Source organism: Antennarius striatus, chromosome 7, assembly GCF_040054535.1.
Source record: "Antennarius striatus isolate MH-2024 chromosome 7, ASM4005453v1, whole genome shotgun sequence".
In the NCBI taxonomy this organism is placed as follows: domain Eukaryota; kingdom Metazoa; phylum Chordata; class Actinopteri; order Lophiiformes; family Antennariidae; genus Antennarius; species Antennarius striatus.
Window position 1 is genome coordinate 9,360,568 of NC_090782.1, and position 21,270 is coordinate 9,381,837.

Genomic DNA, 21,270 nt, shown 5'->3' on the forward strand with positions numbered 1-21,270 from the left:
GGAAAGTAGAGGTAAGATCTTAAGCCCGAATCCAAGCCCGAATTTTGGGCAGGGTCGGATTCAAAATGTTAATAATTACATTTGGGTCGGGTCGGGCTTTAAAAATACCGTCGGGCTCGGTTCGGGTAGGGCCAGGTTGGGCTTTAATACCGTCAGGTTCAGTTCAGGTCGGGCTGGATTTTTTAGGCCCGATCTTACCTCTAGTCTGTGGTGTGATGAAGCTGACTGCAGCAAATCCGAAGGAGTTCATGAATATGAAAGATACGCTATCCTTCAAATGTTACTCCTGTGAACATTTTTACTGATTATTATAAATTTTTATAACTCACTACTAAAAGGTATCAGTGCATTACTCAACAATGTTTTAATGAGATGGCAAATCTTTTGCTGACTTTAACATATCAACGTGAAGCTCACAAGAAATGGGAGGACTTAATAATTCCAGCACACATCAATACGAGGACATACATCTTTGCACTTACGCATTATGGGTGTTCTGGTGGCCACAGAACTGACCATGGCTGTCAGTTGGATAGACAACCTTCCTGGGGTCACCATGAATCCAGGCTGAAAAGATAGGGTTTTGTGAAACGAAAGCATGTTTAACAAGACTGTAATGGAAGTCAGAGAAACTGCATGTTAGCATAGCAATTAAGATTAAATATTGATACGCAAAGGCAATGACTTAATCCGTTTAATTTGTTTTTATAGGATCCATTGCTTTGATAAAACAGGAATGGCAGAAACCCACAAATTCATCTTACAAAGCAATTTGGTTTTATTCATCTGCTCAACCTGAACAACATGGTATTAATACCTTTCACCTTGCCAGGCAATAGAGGATTGAACTGAGCTTGACACAATGCAACAAAGGAAGCCTATGCATACTGATCACAACAGGAATGATGAAACTGAAAATGATACAGAAAGTACAGAGTTCTTAAGATGACCGGAGAAACGCCAGAGTTGGATTCAACTCTAATTCATCGACATATACTGGTAAGATTTGGTTCCCATGTCCCGTGTCCAGATCCAGACTCAGACATGACTCCACTGCCAACAAGCTGGTAAAGGCACAGCACTTTGGTAAGCAAACATAATGTGGAGTCAGGAGTGATGGAGAAAACAGGAGGTAGATTTCATTGTGGAAGGACTGAAGGACAGCTGAAGGCAATGAGAGCGAAGACTATGGTTTACCAGGTTGAAAGTCTTTCTGCTGTAGTCTGATTCCAGTTTGGTTTATTAGCATCAACCATTAAAGACTGAACCAGAACTTCTTTTGTGTAGAGAGCAAACAGGTTTTAGCTAGTTAGCAGTAGCCTCAGGACAGCAAGTTATCCTATACCAATGAGGCTGTGATTCGTTCATCTTGAAGTACCATTAATTTAATCTGGTCAGTCTACAAAAGAAAACTGTCATTGGTGACAAATTGGTGCAGATTATGCTGACTAAATTATGAAACACACAATTCCTTAGCACAATCCTTATTTGGACCCACTCTTGTTTCCTTCTTGAACATCTCCCGTATGTGTTTCAAATGAAATCCCAGAGGCTCTTCCACTTTTACCAACGCAGCACATGTAAGAATTGACAAGGCTCCAACGTAGACTTAAAAATCCATCCGTTCTTTAATGCTAACCATATTTTTTTGTTGTTGAAATGGACTATGATGGCCATGTTTTTTGAGCACAACAGATCGGCTACTGAGTCAAGAGTGACACCTCAAAGTTACATTTATTATATAGCAGTATTTGCGGGGGAGCCGGTGCCTATCCCGGCAGTCTCAGGGCCTGAGGCGGGGGACACCCCCGCGACCTGCGTAAGCGGATTAAGCGGGTTAAGGAAATGACTGACTGACTATAGCAGTATTAAACTTCATATCAAACTGCTTTGAATCTTTTTTACATTTGGCTCAAACTAAAGGCAAAATAATAAAGCAGAAGACAAATCAAAAAGGGAAATGTGGAGGAAGAGCAAAATAAAAAACAAGAGCTGATGGACAGAAATATAGTTTCACAAGATTACAGGCCCTTAATCAGCCAGACAAAGTGAACGTTACGGCACTCCAATAAACGAATTGTTTTCAAGAAAATCTGAAAGGAGCGACACAAGAATCACTGGCCATCCAGTCAGGAACTCAACAGCTTCACTAATGATGACTGGAACCAAGCTGTGTTTTGTGATGAAACTTTCTTTCATTAAAATAGTTGTCCATTCTCTGGGGGAGCTGCATCTTTAACTCACCAACAACATAACCAGACACTTTTTTGTATCAGTCATCAGTCAAGTCAAACAAAACAAAAGCAAAACTGTTGTAGATCTTGGTTTGCCTTAATTATTGTATTTTCTACCATAACATATATAATAGTTTAATAGTATTTACTTTCCACAAGCAACAGAATTTTGTAAAGGGCAGGAGGAGCAAGCAATTCACACTTCTGACTATGAAGAGAACAGGAAATGTCACCACTGTTCTACATTATCAGCATCTGTGACTGCAGATGATGAACTTGTGACTGCAATTGAGTATCATTATGAAATTGGTGTGTTGTAATCAGCAACAATGTGTGGAACTCACCAACGGTACCCAGAGCGATGTAGCCGAGGATGATGATGATGAAAATAACACAGCAGAAGACATCAGTGCAGCTCCTGGGGGGGAAAAATGGGACAGAAATGCGTGACAAGGGGAATGTGTCTCATATCGAGGACAAAGAAATCTGTTTGGATCGTTTAACAGTTCCATTGTTGGCAGGGAAATGAGTTTGAGCTCTATATCTGGGTGTATTACTTGCTACCAGGCATGACAAGGTGTCATCTGTGTGCTATATTTTTCAGAGACAGTAATAAAGCTCTATTGACGATCCAATGAGACCCTGAATCATCTCCCTACAGAGTGAAGTGTCTCACAGTCCAGAGACGTTTCAGTCGACTATTTTCAAGATCCTCTCTCTCTCTCTCTCTCTCTCTGAGACTTCAATGTCTGTCTACCCTAACAAGCTTCCTTCTTCTCCTTTTCACCCTGGGAGAAGCAGTAAGTCCAGTATCTTCGTTTCCCTCCTTCAAAATTAATCAGATCGCCAAGCCAGGCACTGAATAAAGCCAAGCTCAATCCAACGAGCCTTGTGACATATACAGGACATACGTAGCCTACCCTTAAGACCAGTCACTACACAAACTGGCTCATGACTTTGAGGTTTTCACTCTTCTCCTCTTTCATCCAAAGGAGCAAGGCTGTTTCAGGAGAGCCAATCTCAGAGAGAACAACACAGTGTTTCCTCTGTGTCGTTCTCTGAAGAGCAGATTGCCCTGGTTCATCTCATGCACCCTGCCTTTCTGCCTCCAAATACCAAGTCATTTACTTTACAATGGAAACTAGACACAAACAAAACTATTTAAACTGTACATAATGTCTCATGTTTCAACTTTCAGAGCAAATTATCTGGAACTCTTTGCAATTGTAGCTGTGGTTAAGGCCTATTTTTGATAACTGTAGTAAAGTATGTAATCTATGTTAGCAGGCTGCTGGGGGAGATTGATTTGCTAAATTGAGCAATACTGAGGACTGAGAATTTCTTTTGTCCCAGCCAGGCTGCTCATTCTCTCTGTTTCTCATTTCAGAATTAAATGACTCCATTATCACCACTCTTATCTGAATTACACTAAGACTGTACACTCATAAAAATGGACTTGAATGTTGTTGAATTAAATAAATGCACTTGTGAAAAATGTCCTTAATACATCTGTTTTAGCCTGAAAACCAAGTACATCTGAGCAAAGGTAACTTAAAATGAATGTTTGTTAGGGTCATATTGATCATTTCCAAGGTGATCAGATAATGCTGTAATTGGTTGATAAAATTATATTGATTGCACGTAGATGGAGTTATTTACATCTCAATAACATTATTAAATTGTGTCTTACATAGCTCAGTTGTGTGAAAATGGTTGACACAACTGGTTAAAGTAAATCCAAAGAATCTTGTTTTTTAGTGGAGATACCAAAAAATTTAAAATGTAAATCACTCAGCCCGTGTAGCCCATGTGGAACTGATAACAATAATTGATCCACAGATCATCTGTAGCATATTGTCATGCAAACAATCCAAAACCTCTGATGGGTGGTATTGGACTGTAATAGAAAGCAAGGCTCAGGGACTTGTGATACATATCAAGTAGAGAGGAATTTTTCAGAATGCACAGCAATTATTTTTCGAAGATAAGAGTGAAGCGCCGGAGCTAAAGCGAGCATAACTCTGACCGGTGACAGCCAGTTCTACCCTGACATTGAATATGAGGAGCATAAATAAAACCTGCCGCACAAGCTGCAAATCTAATGCAGATATTTTGCATATTATTAACAAAAGGGAGACAGCGGATAACAATTTCAATTCATCAGAAAAAAGGGAAGAGTTGTCGGTGTTGCCGTGTGAAGGCCGCACTCCCCGTCTCTGAATACCTCCACATCCTTTGATAAGTTAGCTCTCCTTCAGCCACACATCACAGGTGATTAAATGGGGGATGCGAGGGTTCAGAACATAAAGCCAACCTTGCTGCTCCTCCTCTGTAATGTAATGTCCTAAGTCTCTCATATAGACAAGACTGCATTATTAAGATAAAGTGCAAACACAGCACCACAGTGCTCAGCGCTACAGTACAAAGTCACCTTTGAAGCTTCAGTGAGTGCTGAAGGAAAGCTGAAAACAATTCTGATTTTTTTTCTCTTATCTCAGCAAAGCATGCCACGCTGACTGCAAGTCATATCCAAAAATATAATCAAACAGCAATCTACATGGACTGGAACTTGGCCCCACTCCCAAAATTCACATCTCCTCTAACTTGCACATGTCATAGAGAACAAAGCTTTGCTCTACTTGCGTGCATCCCTGGCAGGAAGTGCTGTTCTAGAAGGCCAAAAGGAATCAGGACTGGTTGCTATGTCAGAGCAATACGTAATTTTTGTGTCAGAGTTATATTAGGGGTGATACTGAGCAGGAGCCAAGGTGACACAGATGGCAGGAGCCAAGGTGACACAGACGGCAGCAGTGCCACAGAATGGCACGGGTGCCACCGTGGTGTGAATCTGCCAGTCTGTCCCTGCTTTGCAAGGGAAAGGTACATTTAGAGGACTAGAATTGTACTCAGAAGGGATGTTTCTCTTGGTCAACGAATGAAGAGAGACAATGAGCAGCTTTAATGACAAACACAAATCTCTTTTATGTACGTTTCCACATATGTTGTGAAGGCAGGGGGCACCAAACTCCTAGAAAAGAATCTATATGAGCGCAAATTCAGAATGGACCTTTCGCTTACAAGATGAGGGATGAATATCAATAAAATTATCATACTATAAAGATGGGTTCCTCTTTATTGGTGCCGATTCTAATTCATATGTGTGCTATTCTCATTTACATGATGAACATCACGAGAATGGAAGCATTAAGCCGTGTACAGCAGTGCAGTACAGCCATAACTATTTTGATGACACGACGGGACGATGGACCGTCAACTCCATCAGATACACAACACTCTACTTGACAAATGCTATGGATCAAACCTGTGGCAGTAGTAAGCCAAATAAAGGTTGTACAAAATCAAGGAATGGCAGAAAACATGGATGTAGATCTAGACATGAAACTGATTAAATACATGCATCATTTAACTGGGGAAGTTTTGATGGTACTTGGTACTAAGATATTGTGCTCCATACCTTAAAGGTAATGAAACACTGACACCACAGAAGACATTATTACAGTACAAAACTGTGATGAAGCAGTGGTTCATCTGTGTTTATATTCCGTTCTGATTACACACATGTATTGTTTCGAGCTGGAGCGCTGTGTCCACTTCTGTCTGGGCTTTAGATGATTGCTCAGTAATCAAAGATACAGTTCCTTCTGGCATTGAGCATGCATGAAAACAAGATGACCCCAAAGTCAGTTCTCTCACAGTTCTCATTAAGAAAAGCCTCTGAGCTACAGAAACATCAAAGTCCTCCACATCCTTGGTGCCTTCACCCAGCTGTAGAGAGAAATGGGCTGGAGAGGGTGGAATGAAGAGACACAGGAGGACTGAATCGTGCCTTCACAGCAGTCTGCCAAACTCACGTCGAACATAAAAGAGATGAGGGCCTACATTGCATCAGAAAAAGACTAAATAATTGAAAAAAGCTCATGAAACACCCTGGAGTATTTTTGCTTTATTTCAAAATTCAGCTCTTCACTGTGCTCAAGAAATGAGGCAGGCTCAAAATGTAGACTCCATTTTATAATTTAAATGATTTTTGGAGAGACTTTGATTAACTTTAAATTCATACTATACATGTATGAGGTAACATACAGTGTATAGTATTGTAACCTTCATCACCGGTTGAAAATCAGGAGACATTTACCTATCTGCCTACGAGGTGATGTGAGGACTACATCGGTTTTGGGGGCATCTGTCTACTTAATAGCGTGTGTCATTGCACTAACTCCAGCCACCAGCTCGACTTATTGCTATTGATCTGTGCAGCAGAGTGGAGTGAGCTGTCAGCCTCAATCTTTATTAACATAGCGTGACAAATGATCAATCTATCAGTGCTCCAGACACGGATGTGTGCCAATGAAATTATACAATAGCAAACACCAATACTAGAGATGAATCTGCTGGTTCTGCTGGTATTTACATGAGAGTTTGTGCATTTATTTGAATTTCAAGTTATCTGTTAGCAATGACCAAATGTCTATTGGATGAGTATGTAAACATTTGAATGCGGTTTCTCCATTATTAGAGGACTCAAGGATATGACAGATGGTGTACCTGTTATGAACGGGCCCTCTGAAGTTTGGGTCAAACTTGCGTGGCTCACCTAAAAGAAAAGGAGAGTGAGGTCAGTTGAGACTTGAAGACGGTTTAATAGAACAAGAGCAAAATTCACTGGCAGAGTACAAATATAGGTGACATAAGAACTGGAACAAACACATCTACTTTTGTCTGGTTCATCAAAGAAGTAAAAGGAAACCTTTTTTTCTTTTCATGCTTTTGCTCCTTTTGTAGGAACATTTGGAGAGAGCAGAGAAGAACATACAGTATTTGAACAATGATGACAGTAACACTATAGAATGTTTCCATACGAAAGTTTTATACTTAATTGAAAAAGAAGTTACTATTTACTTACTGTATACTAGAAGTACTCAATGTATTACTGTATCCTATACAGTAACACAATACTGGTGACAGTTCTGTCAGTAAATTTATGTATATTTACATTGGAAACTATAGTGTGTACAATGTATACAAAGTTACAATTATACCACAATTAATAATACAATAATAAATGGATAGTAATTATAACAATGCAATAATTCTGTTTACGACATCCCTGATCATTAAACGCACCTTTTTGGCAGGTTTTACCTCCCATTAGGAGAAATCACCCTTTACACAATCCCTCCCACACCAATTTAACACACTTGAACATGCAGAGATCACTAATTGAGGCTCCAGCCTTCAAGTATCTGAGCTGTCGCATGTACTAGAATACAAAAATATAACTACTGCTACCAACTGTGATACCAATGTAAAAGATTTTAAAATATTTTTATTGTTGTCTGCTCTCATTTGTGCTGTACTTCCTGTTGTTCTGCCTGTGTTGTACTGCTTGTTGTACTGTCTGTTTACCGTGGGTCACAGAGGACTGCAATTTCATCTGTATTGTATGTCGAGCATACATGGTACATTTGACAATAAACCTGAGTTTGACTCATTTTTGCCTAATTTCCACAACAAAGTTAAGAGTGCTGTCCACTTATTGGATACTTAGCGGTTTGAATCCCAGTCTTCCCAGTCTAAATGTTGATGTATCTTTGAGCAAGACACCGAACCCAAACCTGCTCCCTGGTGCCATAAAGTCATCCACTGAGAAATCTGCTGACTAATTTCCAATTTCCGATCAATAAGACATATTCAGAGGACTCAAAACTACTCTCAGACTGGTGCCTAATCAGATACCACCCCAGTAAAACTAAATATGATGCCTTCCTATTATTTATCATCACTTATGGACTGCCATGTCAGGGCAGCATGAGTCGACCTCTGCCATCTGTACAAAAACAATCCAACCATTTCTCTAAAGGCAGGAAGGATTAGAACACTGCATCACATACCTGTAAATTTACTGGGCCTGAACGTAGTAAGCCCGGATTTTAACAAGCACAAGCTTTTTAGTTTTATCAGCAAATCCAATGATATGGCCAAATTCAACAGCTAATTTATCCTGATAAAAAAATGAGTGTGTGTGCTGAATTTAGCATACGCCTCCTACCCATAGAGCTCTACAATCTATTAAAAACAAATTTCAATGCCATACTGTTGCACTGGCTGATATAATCTGTCATTAAAATGAGCATGGCCAGTGTAGCTCATTTTGAAACAGCTCAACAACTGCAGTTTTGAATTTCTCCGTGACATCACTCTTGATGACAGCGAGCATTACAATGATTCACTTCCATGTTTAGTGGCAGGAAAACAGTAAATACAATTTTTAAGCACCCCCCCCACACACGCACACACACAAAAGACTCCTCATTATCGATCCATCCTGCTGCTAATAGTCTAAAAAGTTTGGATGAGCTGATGGGTAAACTTTTGTGCTATATGTGTTCAAGTTCATTTATTTTATTTTATTGAGAATAAAATCAAACCCAGAACCTTCTTGCTGTGCTACTCACTGCGCCTTTGTGCCAACTAAATGCAAACATTGGTGAATAATCAATATTAAGTAACTTACGTGGACATGGGTGCATCTGTCACAGGTTATAGTTACACTACATGGAGTTAAACAGCCGCCACCCGTTCCTTTAACCGATTTGATAAGTGAGTCCTTTTTCCTGTTGTCCTTGGTTTTTAACACTTACTGCCATCTGTTTGGCTGCCATTGAAAGTCCCTCACAGAAGTGCTGGATACCAGCCAAACAACAGATTACTCTTTTAAGTCCACAAGGACACTTGAATATATATATTTTTTGAGTCAATATGATTCAACCTACATTTGTTTTTTTAGTAGTAGTAGTGGCTTCTACATCGGCACAACGAACGCAACAAAGAAGAAACATTTTTCTTTACCCTTTTGAATATACAAAAATGGATATAGCATTGTCAGCTACTACATCACAAAGCAGCTTATGCTTTGCTGCCATCTGTCAAGAAGATTGTTCAAAAAGTAAGGTACAGCTTTCGATGATTTATTGTTTGGAGAGCTGAAGTATGGCCCCAGGAAAACGGTAGTAGATATTGGTGGATTGTCATCTGGATTCAGGATTTATGTTTATTACGATATTTATTTTGCTTTTAACTTGATGGATCATGCCTACAAAGCTTAGACAATAAAAAACACAATGACAGAATAACAGATTATATACTTTACATGTGGAATTAAGATCAAATAGTAGTTAAACTGTGCTGATTCTTTCTGGTGTAAAATTAAATATACAATACCTTATAAATATCAAACTAATGGTAACAGAAGGGAAGATGCAGAAGACAGGCTGACATGGAAAAGGATGACATGCTGCGGTGACCCCTAACAGGACAATCCGAAAGGAACAGAAGAAGACTGTAACAGTGTAATTCCAAATTCTAAATGCACATGTTTTAAATTGGGAAAACACATCTACATCTGCAATAATTCATTTTGTTTTTTATTTCTCATATCATTTCTGTAAGTGTGAAGTCCAGTAGATTGATTTAAACAACTTTGGATCATTCCTGTAGGTCTTGTGGGGGGGGGGGGGGGGGCGGGCAGCTAAGCGGCTATGTATTCTCACTGGCTGGCTACTCCATGCGTATGCTTCCAGGTGCTCACTACAGCTCTCACACAGCACTGCATATGAGAAGAGGATCTTCTTGATTTTAAACAAAGTTGTTAACAATGAGGAGAACAAAGCTCAATCTCTTTATGTAGCATACACTTGATTATTTCGAAAACCGGCCGAAATATTCATGACTTAATAAGCCATTGTGAACCAAGTTGCTAGCTGACCAAACACCATGAATCAAACCACAGAAGTACAGGCTCTCAATCAATGGCTCCAGCTCATGCTAACTGGGCTCCATACCATTTCACTTTGGCCCTTTAAAAATAACAACTGTGAGAAAATTGTTCTTTAGTGTCTTCCCTTGCCTCCGATTGTTTTAACATCTCACATGACCAGCGGGCTGCATCTTATTAACTTTCATTAGCACTAATTAGCATTAGAGGTACTAGGGATGAGTATGGAAGCTATTACCCAGCATTATGCAAGGTAAATTTATATGGCTTTAAAATCCTATTAAAATGTCTCGTGTTACGTAAATTTCCAGACATGCACAGGATTCCACAGTGCTGAAGTTACTGAGATAAAAACGGGTTTGTCCATATGGTGAGTGTAAACTGACTCACACTGGGATCAGGGAGAGCCAGTGGTGTGAAGACAGATTGTGGTGCAGAATGTGACGGAGCAGAGCAAAGCTTTTTCAGTCATGTTAGTCTTTTCTCATTGGGCATATTGGGAGCTGGCCAGTGAGCCCAGCAGGAGGACCAGGAGGCAGCTAGCCTCCCACCAGTTTATGAAAAAATAGAACAGATTAGGGTCCAAAATACAGTCAGTAATAAATAAAAAGCCAATAAAAAAAGATGGAAGGAACTTAAAAACAAACAAGTCTAGTGTACGACAAACTCAAACATTCCGGAGGAGGTGGCAGCGCATGTGCTTATTCAGCTGAGCTAAATTTAGTTCTACCTGCTGTTCCTACTCAAAACAGCTTCACAAATTCCACCAGGTTGTTGTTCATAAGACGTTTTTCAACGAAGGGTTAAATTAGAGTGCTAAAAATCATCAGAGATGACTAGACTAAAAGAGACACGACATGAGATGCCGGCTGTTTGGACTGCACTGCAGTCTGCCGGTGCAGGAGAAGAGGCTGGCGGGTTGGATGTGAGCTGCTGCTGTGGCCGGGCTGAATGAGGGTCTGTCGTCAACAAGGTTTGGAAAAAGGCTGGCAGGCATGTTACACTAGGAAAGCTGCAGAGGCACTGCTAGCTGCACTTTCTGCTAGTCTCTCTTGATATAATGGTGGATAACACCAGTGTGTCCTGCTGGGACTGAAAGATTTAGATGTAATACAACAATTATGACGGTAATCACAAGCTCTGAGGAATGAGGAGGGATGAGGTGAGGAATTACATATCAGGATTAGACAATAATCTTTGATTATCCAATCCCCTTTTTTTTTTTTCCAGCTGGTCTGTCTTAACGGCAACACAGCATAGATGGATTGATCTATAGAATGGTGATCTAACATCTTGAGTCTGAGGCAACTTGGAAATATGTGTTAAAATTCAACATTATATGTTGTAAAATGGCTGCACAGCTCAGTTTGAAGTCCTTAACTTTCATCTGACAGACTCAAGTTTTATGTACTGACACTGAATGCTGGGAATGAACTCCATCTTTTAACCTGGGCTGCAGAATTAATAGATTTTTTTCATGTACAGTGCAACATTAAATATGTGATCATTTGTGAATAGTCATTCACAGGGAGGTATATTCTCACAAATACAAAGCCTTTAAAATAACAGAAGGTACAAAGGCTGAATAATAACTGTGGATGGTGTATCGCATTTCAGAGCAAGTACGGTAGTCCTCAAGATACGAGCATCCGACTTCTGAACATTTGTAGATACAAAAAACCGTGCGCCGCCTTGTCTGCCATCTACTGTAGGAACATTTCACGTCATGTCAAAACAACTCAGTAAATATAAGACTAGGTGAACCGTTTGCTCTGATCTCAGACTTCATGTGGCTTTCCTGTCGATGTGTCATCTGCAGTGTTACGTCCTTCTTTTATTCACATCTCTAAAAACTTCGAACAGAGAACGACTGCACACTATATTTAAGATGAGATAAGATATACTTTATTGATCTAAAACTGAAAAATTTCAAAAATTTCAAAATATATGTGCATTGGGACGTCCGCAAACAGTGAGACGGCCGACAATTTGGGTCATGTTGAAACTTAGAGCCAGCAATGTAGACTATAGGCTTCCTGTTAGAAAACTGTCACAATCTGCCTGTTACTACATTTTTATAACAAGAAAATAGTGACCCCCACGTATGAGCTAATTGAAGTAGGAACCAATGTTGGCTGGGTTAGATTTCTGCCAAGAAGCACTAACTACTGAACGCTGGACTCTATTTGATTATTACTATTGGTCAAGTTACATCATTCACATCAGTGCGGTGGAATACCTCAGTGGCTTAAAGCTTGGCTTAGCCTCTACACCACTGAAGACAAAAATTAATTCAGCAGAGGTAGAGATTTAAAAATTACATCACGGTAAGACTATTTTATTTCATTTATGTGTTAGTTGGGACGGCAGTGGCTCAGTGGTAAAGTGGGCGGTACAGCGGGTCATCCAATGTTCTGAGATTGGCGATTCGATTCCCGCTCCCACCCAAAAAATAACACCCAGAGGTGAGCTGACAGTGGGAGGTGTCACCTCATCTCCGGAGCACTGCCGAGGCACCCTTGCGCAAGGCGCCCGCCATACTACCTCCCCTGCATGCTTACAGGCCCCCCTGTGTGTGGTTGTGTGAATTACAGGGGCCTGTACACACTCATATGCATGCGTGTGATTGATTGACTAAGAAAAAACTATAGTGTGCGTTCTTAATTTCCCTTCGGGGATTCTCACAGTGTAAAAAATTAAAATTAAAATTTTTATGTCCTGTTATTGTTTCTAGTAAGTCTTAGGGAATAGTACTTTCGTATTTAGAGTAGTAATGGCATTGAAATGACCTCAAACGGCGATTATAAATTGAAAATTTAAAAATAAAGACTTACAAACAGCCTCTCAGAACCAACTGTGTTCATAGGTTGAGGACTACCTGCACCATTAGACAGTTACAGTTTACTTCTAACATGGGGCTGATACAGAAACATGCATAAAATTGTAGTGTGGTGGTCCACAGCCATGTTATTATTGTTTGGCTTTCTGTGCTACCTTAAAATCCTGTATAATGTAAAAAGGTTGGGAATTTTTACTGTACAGTTGGTTTGTCATCACACCCTAACTCCAAGACATTGACTTTCTCTTTCCGGTTTGCTCAGCCATCCTGCATTCCTCTGTTCGTCACCATAAACACATCCAGTACACAGACATATGAAAACATGCAGACACAGACACAGTGTCCCAGACTCCCCAGTCCAACACTGGCCTCTTTCATACAGGGGTCCGGCAAACAGCGCCTCACCGCAGGTGCGTTGTGTGGGTTGGGTCAAAGGGGCCGTTAGGAGTGGACTTACTTATGCACTTATTTCCACTCTCATAAACATTTCAAAGACCTGAAGAGAACAGTACTTTGTAAGACTATATTTCTGTTTCAGTTAAGTTGGGTTTAGATCAAGCTTTCAATCTTAATAGTAGAAAATAGAAACGATAAAAATTCTGCATTGCGATGTTGTTCAGTAGAGTTTCTGCATTATGTAATTCGGAATGCTGAGCTGTGTTCATTCATATTTGATGAAAGTGTTGGCTTCTGCCAATCCGTGGAGGAAAGCAACATCACTAACATGGCTTTGGTCTTTGTGTTTCCCTCTGGGGTGGGTTTTTAAAAATTAGCAGTGCTCAGGTTTCTCCTGTAACATTAGCCTGGGGTGCACGGCACACTGACAACAAGGCTGGTGTGGATCGCTGCTGTACAGACAAATGGAGCAGTGAAGCTGTCATACAGTAAGAGACTGGGAGATGTTCATGGGAAGTCTGGCAGAGATTCACTGTCAAGGGTTCACAGATGAATAACATTAAAACAGATTGAGAGGAACTGAGAAGGACGTGGGTGTGTTTAACTGGCAACTGGCAAGGCCTCACTTGACATCATATGCTACTAACCCTAACACACACACACATGCACACGCACACACACACACACACACACACACACACACGCACACACACGCACACACACTCGCGAATGCATACACATCCCCAGGCACCTTTGCAGTATATGTGAGATGTGTAAAGTGAGTTTTAAGAGAAAATGAGCGGGTTTTGCTCACCCTCCAGTGAGCCAACTTGCAGAATGAGCCAAAGTTGAAAATGTTTTCATAAAAACAGCGTAAACTACAATAATAATCCCTCAACAACAAACGGCATCACTTCAAAGCTCAAAACTCTGAAGAGTGAAAAGTTTTGTAAAAAATATGAGTGTTTTTGAGTTATGCTCTGGAAATGACCCGTAACGGACAGAACCCATTCCTGAGATGTGGAGGTGGGTAATAATGAAAGCAGTTAATGGCCACAGATGGATCTCATTCTTCATAACACTACTGTGGAGAGTAAATACCTGCAACATCTCCCCAAAGCACCATAACTCTGCTTTTCTTTGCCTTTCTTCTATCACCCTTCTGTATTCAAACACATCTTTTGTGTCTTGCTTTCATTTTCCCTCTCTAGAGAAAAATACAACCTTCAAAGTGCTCCTGTCTTCACTGAGACAAGACAACATCCAGATCTCTGCTTTAGGAGACTCTCACGGGATCCTCCAAACTATTAGCAGAAGGGTGAGGACTGAGAACTTGGCATATTTTAGCATATATGTCCTGGTAGCCCACTGGATTAATGCCCATTAGAACAGTGAAAAGCGTTTCTGGTGCATATTTTCAAAGGGAAGCAAAGGCACTTCTCAGGCTGACATCCCCTCAAGTGCACAGAATAGTGGAATCCGGGTTGGGGATTCAACCCACAAGGGGGGAGTTAGTATTAGAGAGTGTCAGCTGCTGACAGCCAGCCTGCTGCTCTGAGCGGAGCAGCAGCGCTGTTGTGGCTGGGGTTTTGTGACCTTGGTTACTTTGGTGGAAGCCTCCAGGCATGTCAGCGGAAGACCAGTGTTCCTGTGAAACAAGACTTAGTCCTGCTGCTGCAGATCAGTGAAGCCTCTGCTGGAACGGAATTACAAGCACTTCAGTTTAACAGGTCACAGATTGAGATTCAAATATGCTAGATTCACACCGGGGTGAAGAAGCTCAAACACACCCGAAGCACCACAGGATGCTTGTCTCGAAGTTTCACTACTAACACCAGCTTTTTTCATAAAGTTTTGTCTTAGTCATACGCAACAAGGTTTATATAAAAAAGTGAAACACCAAAACAAAAATAGGCAAATCGTCGCTCAAAAACATCTTACTGTTAATTAATCTCACCCTGTAAGCTGACTTATTTTCATGTTTCAGGAAAATACATTTTTAGGAGGAAATACAAGAGAGACTTTCTACCCCTGAATGTTAACAGTAACCCTCATCTGACTTTACTCATCAAAGTTTAATGCTCTTGATGTTAGGGAGGAGGCATCTGTGTCCAGATTCTTAATGGTAGGAAGGATGAGACTTTGTTTTTATGCATCTCAAGGTGAATGTGTCCACAAGAGCAATGCAGATCAAATTTTCTGAACCCAACCTCACGACTATCCAGAGTAAGGCTTTACGAAAATGAACATGTACATAGTTTCTACACCCAAAACGGAGGTAATGGCTTGTTACATCCCACAAAAGCAATGATGTATTGTAATTGTCAGTGTCCGTGTGTTCGTCCGTCTGTCTGTCCCCCAAATATCTTTGCAACCATTGCAGATAGAAAGATGAAACAAAAAGCACATTACTCGGGGGAGGAAAATGAGATGATGATCTTGACCTTGAGAAAACTACATCAAGGTCAAATTTAAACTTTTGTACACTCAGGAACCGGATATGATAGAAAGACGAGGGAGAAGTTCAGAGTGAGTAAGACCGTAGATCAAAGCTAGTGCTTTGATCAATGACAGCACTAGCTTTGATCTTTGACCTATGCAAATAGGTCAGGGTAAAATCTTGAATTCACGGGTGTCACGGGATGTTGCAGTCTGTGACTGCCTTGGTTCTAGTTTTAGTCTGTAACATCTAATTCTGTGTGATCTTTGAGGAGTATCTTAATCTTTGCCTTGCAGATTAATTGAATGTGAATTGACTCAAAGTCACTAAAAGTCAGACAAATCTGTAACACTACAATTTAAAACATGCTCAGAGTGGTTTTTCCATCTTTTCATCGTTTGATGGTGATTAATTTGCTGAGACAAGGCTAACTGCTTCATTTAGCACAGCAGACCTAGCAGAAGCACCCAACTAAAACCGTCTAACATGAACGTAGTTACAGCTCACACTTTTTTTTTTGGATTGTTTGATAAATCAAGACAAATGTCACTTATCCGTCTGTCCACAAACAAACAGCAAACAACTGCATTTGTACTTGAAATTGGAAATAATCTTGCTGTCACCTACACAGCCTCTTTGCAGCTAAATGTCCCACTTTCCCAGACTTGACCAAATAACCATTCAGCACTTGTCACTGCAAGAGTGAACCTCTGAAATTATTTACTGACTCACCCAACCATTAGTGTGAATAATATACTTTCAGCATCTGGGAAGACATGGCTACCTCTCGTCTATGAAAAGCCATCCAACGTTAGCAGAAAAAGAACATCACTTGGGTGAGGATAATGAAAAGAAATGCCATAAAGACTAACACAATGTGTTGGGACATTACAGAGTCAGCATCTGTCTTCATTTAAGGTGAGTATTAGCAGAGGACAGTGATGCTTAAAAGGCCCATAACAGCACTTAGTCTGGGCACAAAATCAGTCATTGGAGCAGCACTGACTGCAGCTTCACAGGAGGAATCTGAGAGCGTCTGATTCGAAACCTCTCAGCTTTCTGTCGAGACTCTGCATTGACTCAGGATAAAAATGCAGCCTTTAGGGAAGGAAGTCGCTCATGCGAGGAATTTGTTAATTAACAGTATGCCCGACTCAGCACTTTCTGTGTTGAATGGTACTCATATCTAAATTGTAACTCACAAACCTATAACAGAATGATTAAGAGTTACTTATTTTTCTTTTTTTGACTGACTGAACATTTCAGCTATACACTATAAGCCCAACGAACTATTGCTGCACAGACGTGGTCATGTTATATAATACACCAGCCACAATTGTACTGGAGATAGGCTGATTATCAGCATGGATAATTCCGATATTCAGTTTTTTTTTCCATTACCAGTGTCTGTCCTTTGTCTAATTGGTAGTAAAATACGTTAAGTTAGAATTGTGGCATTCTCCCTCCCCCTGAGGTCTCACCCCACATCCATGGCACCATCCGGTTACACATAGTAAAAGAAACTTATCAACACTAATCTAAATATGCAAAGTAATACTAACTGAGGGTTCAAAAGCATGTTGTGGTCCTGTAGTCCATCCAGCATTGTGTTATCTTTATGTTTGATCTTTATATTGACTCCATGTATATTATTAATTGCTCATGATTCTATTGGCAGAGACAGAAAAAAACCCCCACATAATATATTAGAACTCAAAACAGTTCACCTGAAACTGAGAGATAGGATCAGAAGCACAGCTGGGAAAACATAACTCACTTATGTTTTCTCAATGGTTTTTCCACTGTTTTTAAAATGGTATATATAATTTATGCATACTGAAAGAATAAAACCTATTAAAATAAGTCAACCCAAAATTCCATGATTTGCTCTTTTGCCAGTGAGCTGTGAGAACAAAAACACCAGGGAGCTGATCAAACACAGAGAGGCCCAAAAACTCCAACCCATGCTGGATCAGGAGGGTCGTTGGACTCTGTTGAGTAAAATTATGTTTCTTCATTAAACTGTCTCACTGTCTTCTGTGTAATTCTCTGGACAGGAGCATCTGAGTTGGACAACTAGCAACAACCACAATGACACACATTCATTGAATCCCAATGACACATAATGACACACACATAAATATATAATGACTCATGATACTATGAGTCATTATGATATTACGTAGTTTCTAATATCAGGCTAAGGGAACGCTGTGATGCACTGATCTAAACTGTGATAAGGTCTGATGGGGAGCTGCTTGTCAGTGCAGAGCCGTGACAATCGGCCACTACTGACAGGTTGTGGTTGTGATTGACAGGGTGCTGTAGTCATGAGGTCTGTGGGACATGCAGGGTCAGCATGTTCAGAAAGAACTGGAAGGCACACAAGCCGTCCCCATCAAAACCCACCAAAAGCAGATTTAAAAAATGCCTGTGCCACTCTAAATTTACAGGAGTGCTCCATCAAGCCCAAACTCCAGCTTTTCTGACAGTCATCCTAGACAGACGTGAATGATAACATACGTAGGTAAATGATAATCATCCAGAAGACTCTATTAACACTGATAATTGTGAGATGAAAACATTAATAATAAATCAATAAAGTCTGCATTATAGTGAGAGTTGGACTGAGTGTCATGTTAGTAGATGTGTTTTTGGTGTAAGTCTGGCTACTGTTGAACATGACATGACAGATCAATAAAAATACTGAAGTTATACCAGACAGCCATAAAGCCTTTATGGCACTCAGAAAGCCGAAAACCCTACCAATGTCTGCACGACTACAAAACAGCTTCCAGGCCACACACTCAGGTATTATTTTACTCAGGTGATCCTCAAAGCAAATTAAAATGTTTATTACCATTTTCCATTATGGTAAAGCAGATCTATTTTCCATAGAAACTGATCTTCTTCTTACATTTGACACATGAGAGAATGCCTGCCTGATCTCAGCTAAATGTTGGAGGTAGTGTCAGGTTTGGAACCCTTTCTGTTTCCTGTTGATCCTGTTGGTGGTGGAACATCAGAAATCCAAGTCCAACAACAACAACAACATTAACATTAACAACAACAACAACAACAACAACAACAACAACAACAACAATAATAATAATAATAATAATAATAATAATAATAACAATACAATAAGTAGAAGTAGTCGTAGTATTAGAAATAGTAGTGGCAGTAGTAGTCAGGATATTGGAAAATTATTTAAAATATGCTTTCCCAATGCTGAATAGTATTTAAAAAATGTACAAAATCCATGCTTGAATGACTCTCAAAATTTTTTTGAAGATCGATTGCAACACAAAATTGGATCAAAATCCAGAGACCAATTTTTCAAATATTTTGCAGACAATAAAACAAAATAACAAATTTCTCCAACTGGTGCAGGAAATCAGATGAAATTGCATTCAGTTTTTGTGAGCTTAATTCTTTACGTTTATCTTGCCTCTCCAATGGAGGCCATGGTTTTTTTTAGCGGCTCTCTGTGTTTGTTAGTATGTCTGTGAGTACTGTTACCACACAAGCAATGAATGGTTGGCTCATTTATTTTTATTTTATTATTGTGAGAAGTAAGTTATGGCCCAAGGAGCAAATATTATATCAATTAGATTTTATTCACGATCCAGATCTTCTTCTTTTTTCTACATATACAGCTGCTAGCTTTAAAGAAATTACAACACATTTTTTTCTTATTTAATTAAAAATGCTTCCAATAGTTACAAAAATAATGAAAACATTCCCAGAATATCTGAAACGCATTTAATAAGTTGGATCATAGTAATATTCCTGATCTATTAATGCAGAATGTTTAAATTTACAGGACTCTAATAATTGGCTCCAGGGGGAAAATAGATAACAACAAATAAGACAGATGTGCATCGAACAGAAGCTGAAACTGGGCAGACTGGGTCAGGTGTTTGACGCGTTTTCAAAAGCTACTGAGCCAGATCCCGATGAAAAGCACCGTTTGTGAAATAAGGATTCTATTTTTAGTAGCCATCAAAGTGATCTTGACAGTAATGTGATCCAGGAGTACTGTACTTTGTAATGATCCACAAGTCATATTATGAGGGTCAGGCTATCATGGGACTGTTGCTGTGTGAGGAGCGACAAAATGATGGGGAAAGTGAGCGACCTTGGTGGAGGTTTATGTTCTCTGAGTCCTGTCTGGTTCAGAAATGTTTTATTGAAAGGAACCATTAGACGCCCTGGACCATCTAACCTGACTTTTAACGGCAAACAGGTTCCAGAATGGATCCGTGTAGCCTGTCTGTGTCTATGGAACAAGAAGCAGTGTGACAGATTCTTTGTTCATGAGGAAACACTGTAAGAGTCTGGTAATGACAAAGGATTATGTTGCTGTGACAAACAATAATAAGCTCCTAGACAAAAAAAAAACAACAGGTCAAATAAATCTATGATCAACAGAAAAAAACAAATCCTTTGTTATCAGATAATGCTGTCATAATGCCATTACTACCCTCTAAGAAAACATGGAGAAAACGAGGAAGGTCTCCCAGAGTGAGCACTATTTTAAAAATGTAAGTAAACACTACAAGGCAACAAAAAAATAAATCAATAAAAAAAAAAATCAATAAAAAAATTAAAAATAAAAATAGAAACAATGCTTTACAAAGAGAGAAGAACGCAACCTGATGGCATCATCCTGAACACAATGAGAGGCATGTTCATTATGTAAACATCTGTGACCACAGATCGATAAATCAGATTGAAGCCTGATCGATCATGATGATCAGCTGCAGCACCAAGGAAGACGACGGTACATTCTTTAAATGGACAAGTTGGACAATAGGCGACAGCAAGGACTGTGGACAAGGACAACAACGTGGAAATCACACACACACACACACACACACACACACACACACACACACACACACACACACACACACACACACACACACACACACACACACACACACGTAGAAAACGTTCCTCCTGCGTCTTAAATAGTTCCCATTAGCACAGTGCTAGCTGGCGCTAGCTGTGCTCCATGTGAACAGCATCAGTCCGACTCCGTTATCCCGGCTGAACGCAGAGGAAAGGAACGTTTTCGTGGCGTTTCCAACAAAGACGGACTGACCGTAGTAAGACGATGGGATGTCCGTCTTTCTAGCCATGGCACTCAACAGGACAGACGCAGCACCGACGTCTCGGTTTTTTAGACCGCATATGAGAGAAGAGGTGACCCGCGGTTCTTCTAGCGGATTTCTGTGGTTCCCCCAGTCGAGAAATAAACACGGGGAGCCGGAGCTGCTCTGGGCTTCCTGGAGGATGCTTTGGTCCACGCAGCCGAGCGTCAGTCGTGTTTACAGCGCGACGTCATGAATAATTCCTCGGTGGTTTTAAAGGGGACGCGCGGACGGGCTGAGGGGCTGAGGGGGGGCCGAGGGGCCGAGGGGCCGCCTTTGTTCGGAGCGCGTCCGAAGCGGATCGCTGCGTTCCTCTGATGACTCGAGTACCTGCCCGACTTAAAAACTGAACCTAGACAACATCTGTGTGATGTTTCTGCCTGTGTCTGTGAAATGTTCGTTTCAAG

The 21,270-nt window shown here is 40.3% G+C and overlaps 1 protein-coding gene across 5 annotated transcripts in view; it reads right to left on the reverse strand.

The window, feature by feature from the left end:
- slc44a5b (solute carrier family 44 member 5b) overlaps nucleotides 1–21,044 on the reverse strand; it is a 35,127-nt gene extending 14,083 nt beyond the window's left edge. For all 5 annotated transcript variants that reach the window (XR_011036726.1, XM_068319276.1, XM_068319274.1 and 2 more), the window contains exons 1-4: nucleotides 20,815–21,044; nucleotides 6,801–6,849; nucleotides 2,579–2,652; nucleotides 483–567 (exon numbers count right to left, since the gene is read on the reverse strand). Coding sequence is in view for 4 of the 5 variants with exons in the window: in XM_068319276.1 (XP_068175377.1) it covers nucleotides 483–567; nucleotides 2,579–2,652; nucleotides 6,801–6,849; nucleotides 20,815–20,851 (245 nt within the window). In the remaining variant the exon portion in view is untranslated. The remainder of the gene's footprint in view (nucleotides 1–482; nucleotides 568–2,578; nucleotides 2,653–6,800; nucleotides 6,850–20,814) is intronic.
- Nucleotides 21,045–21,270: the final 226 nt, after the last annotated feature.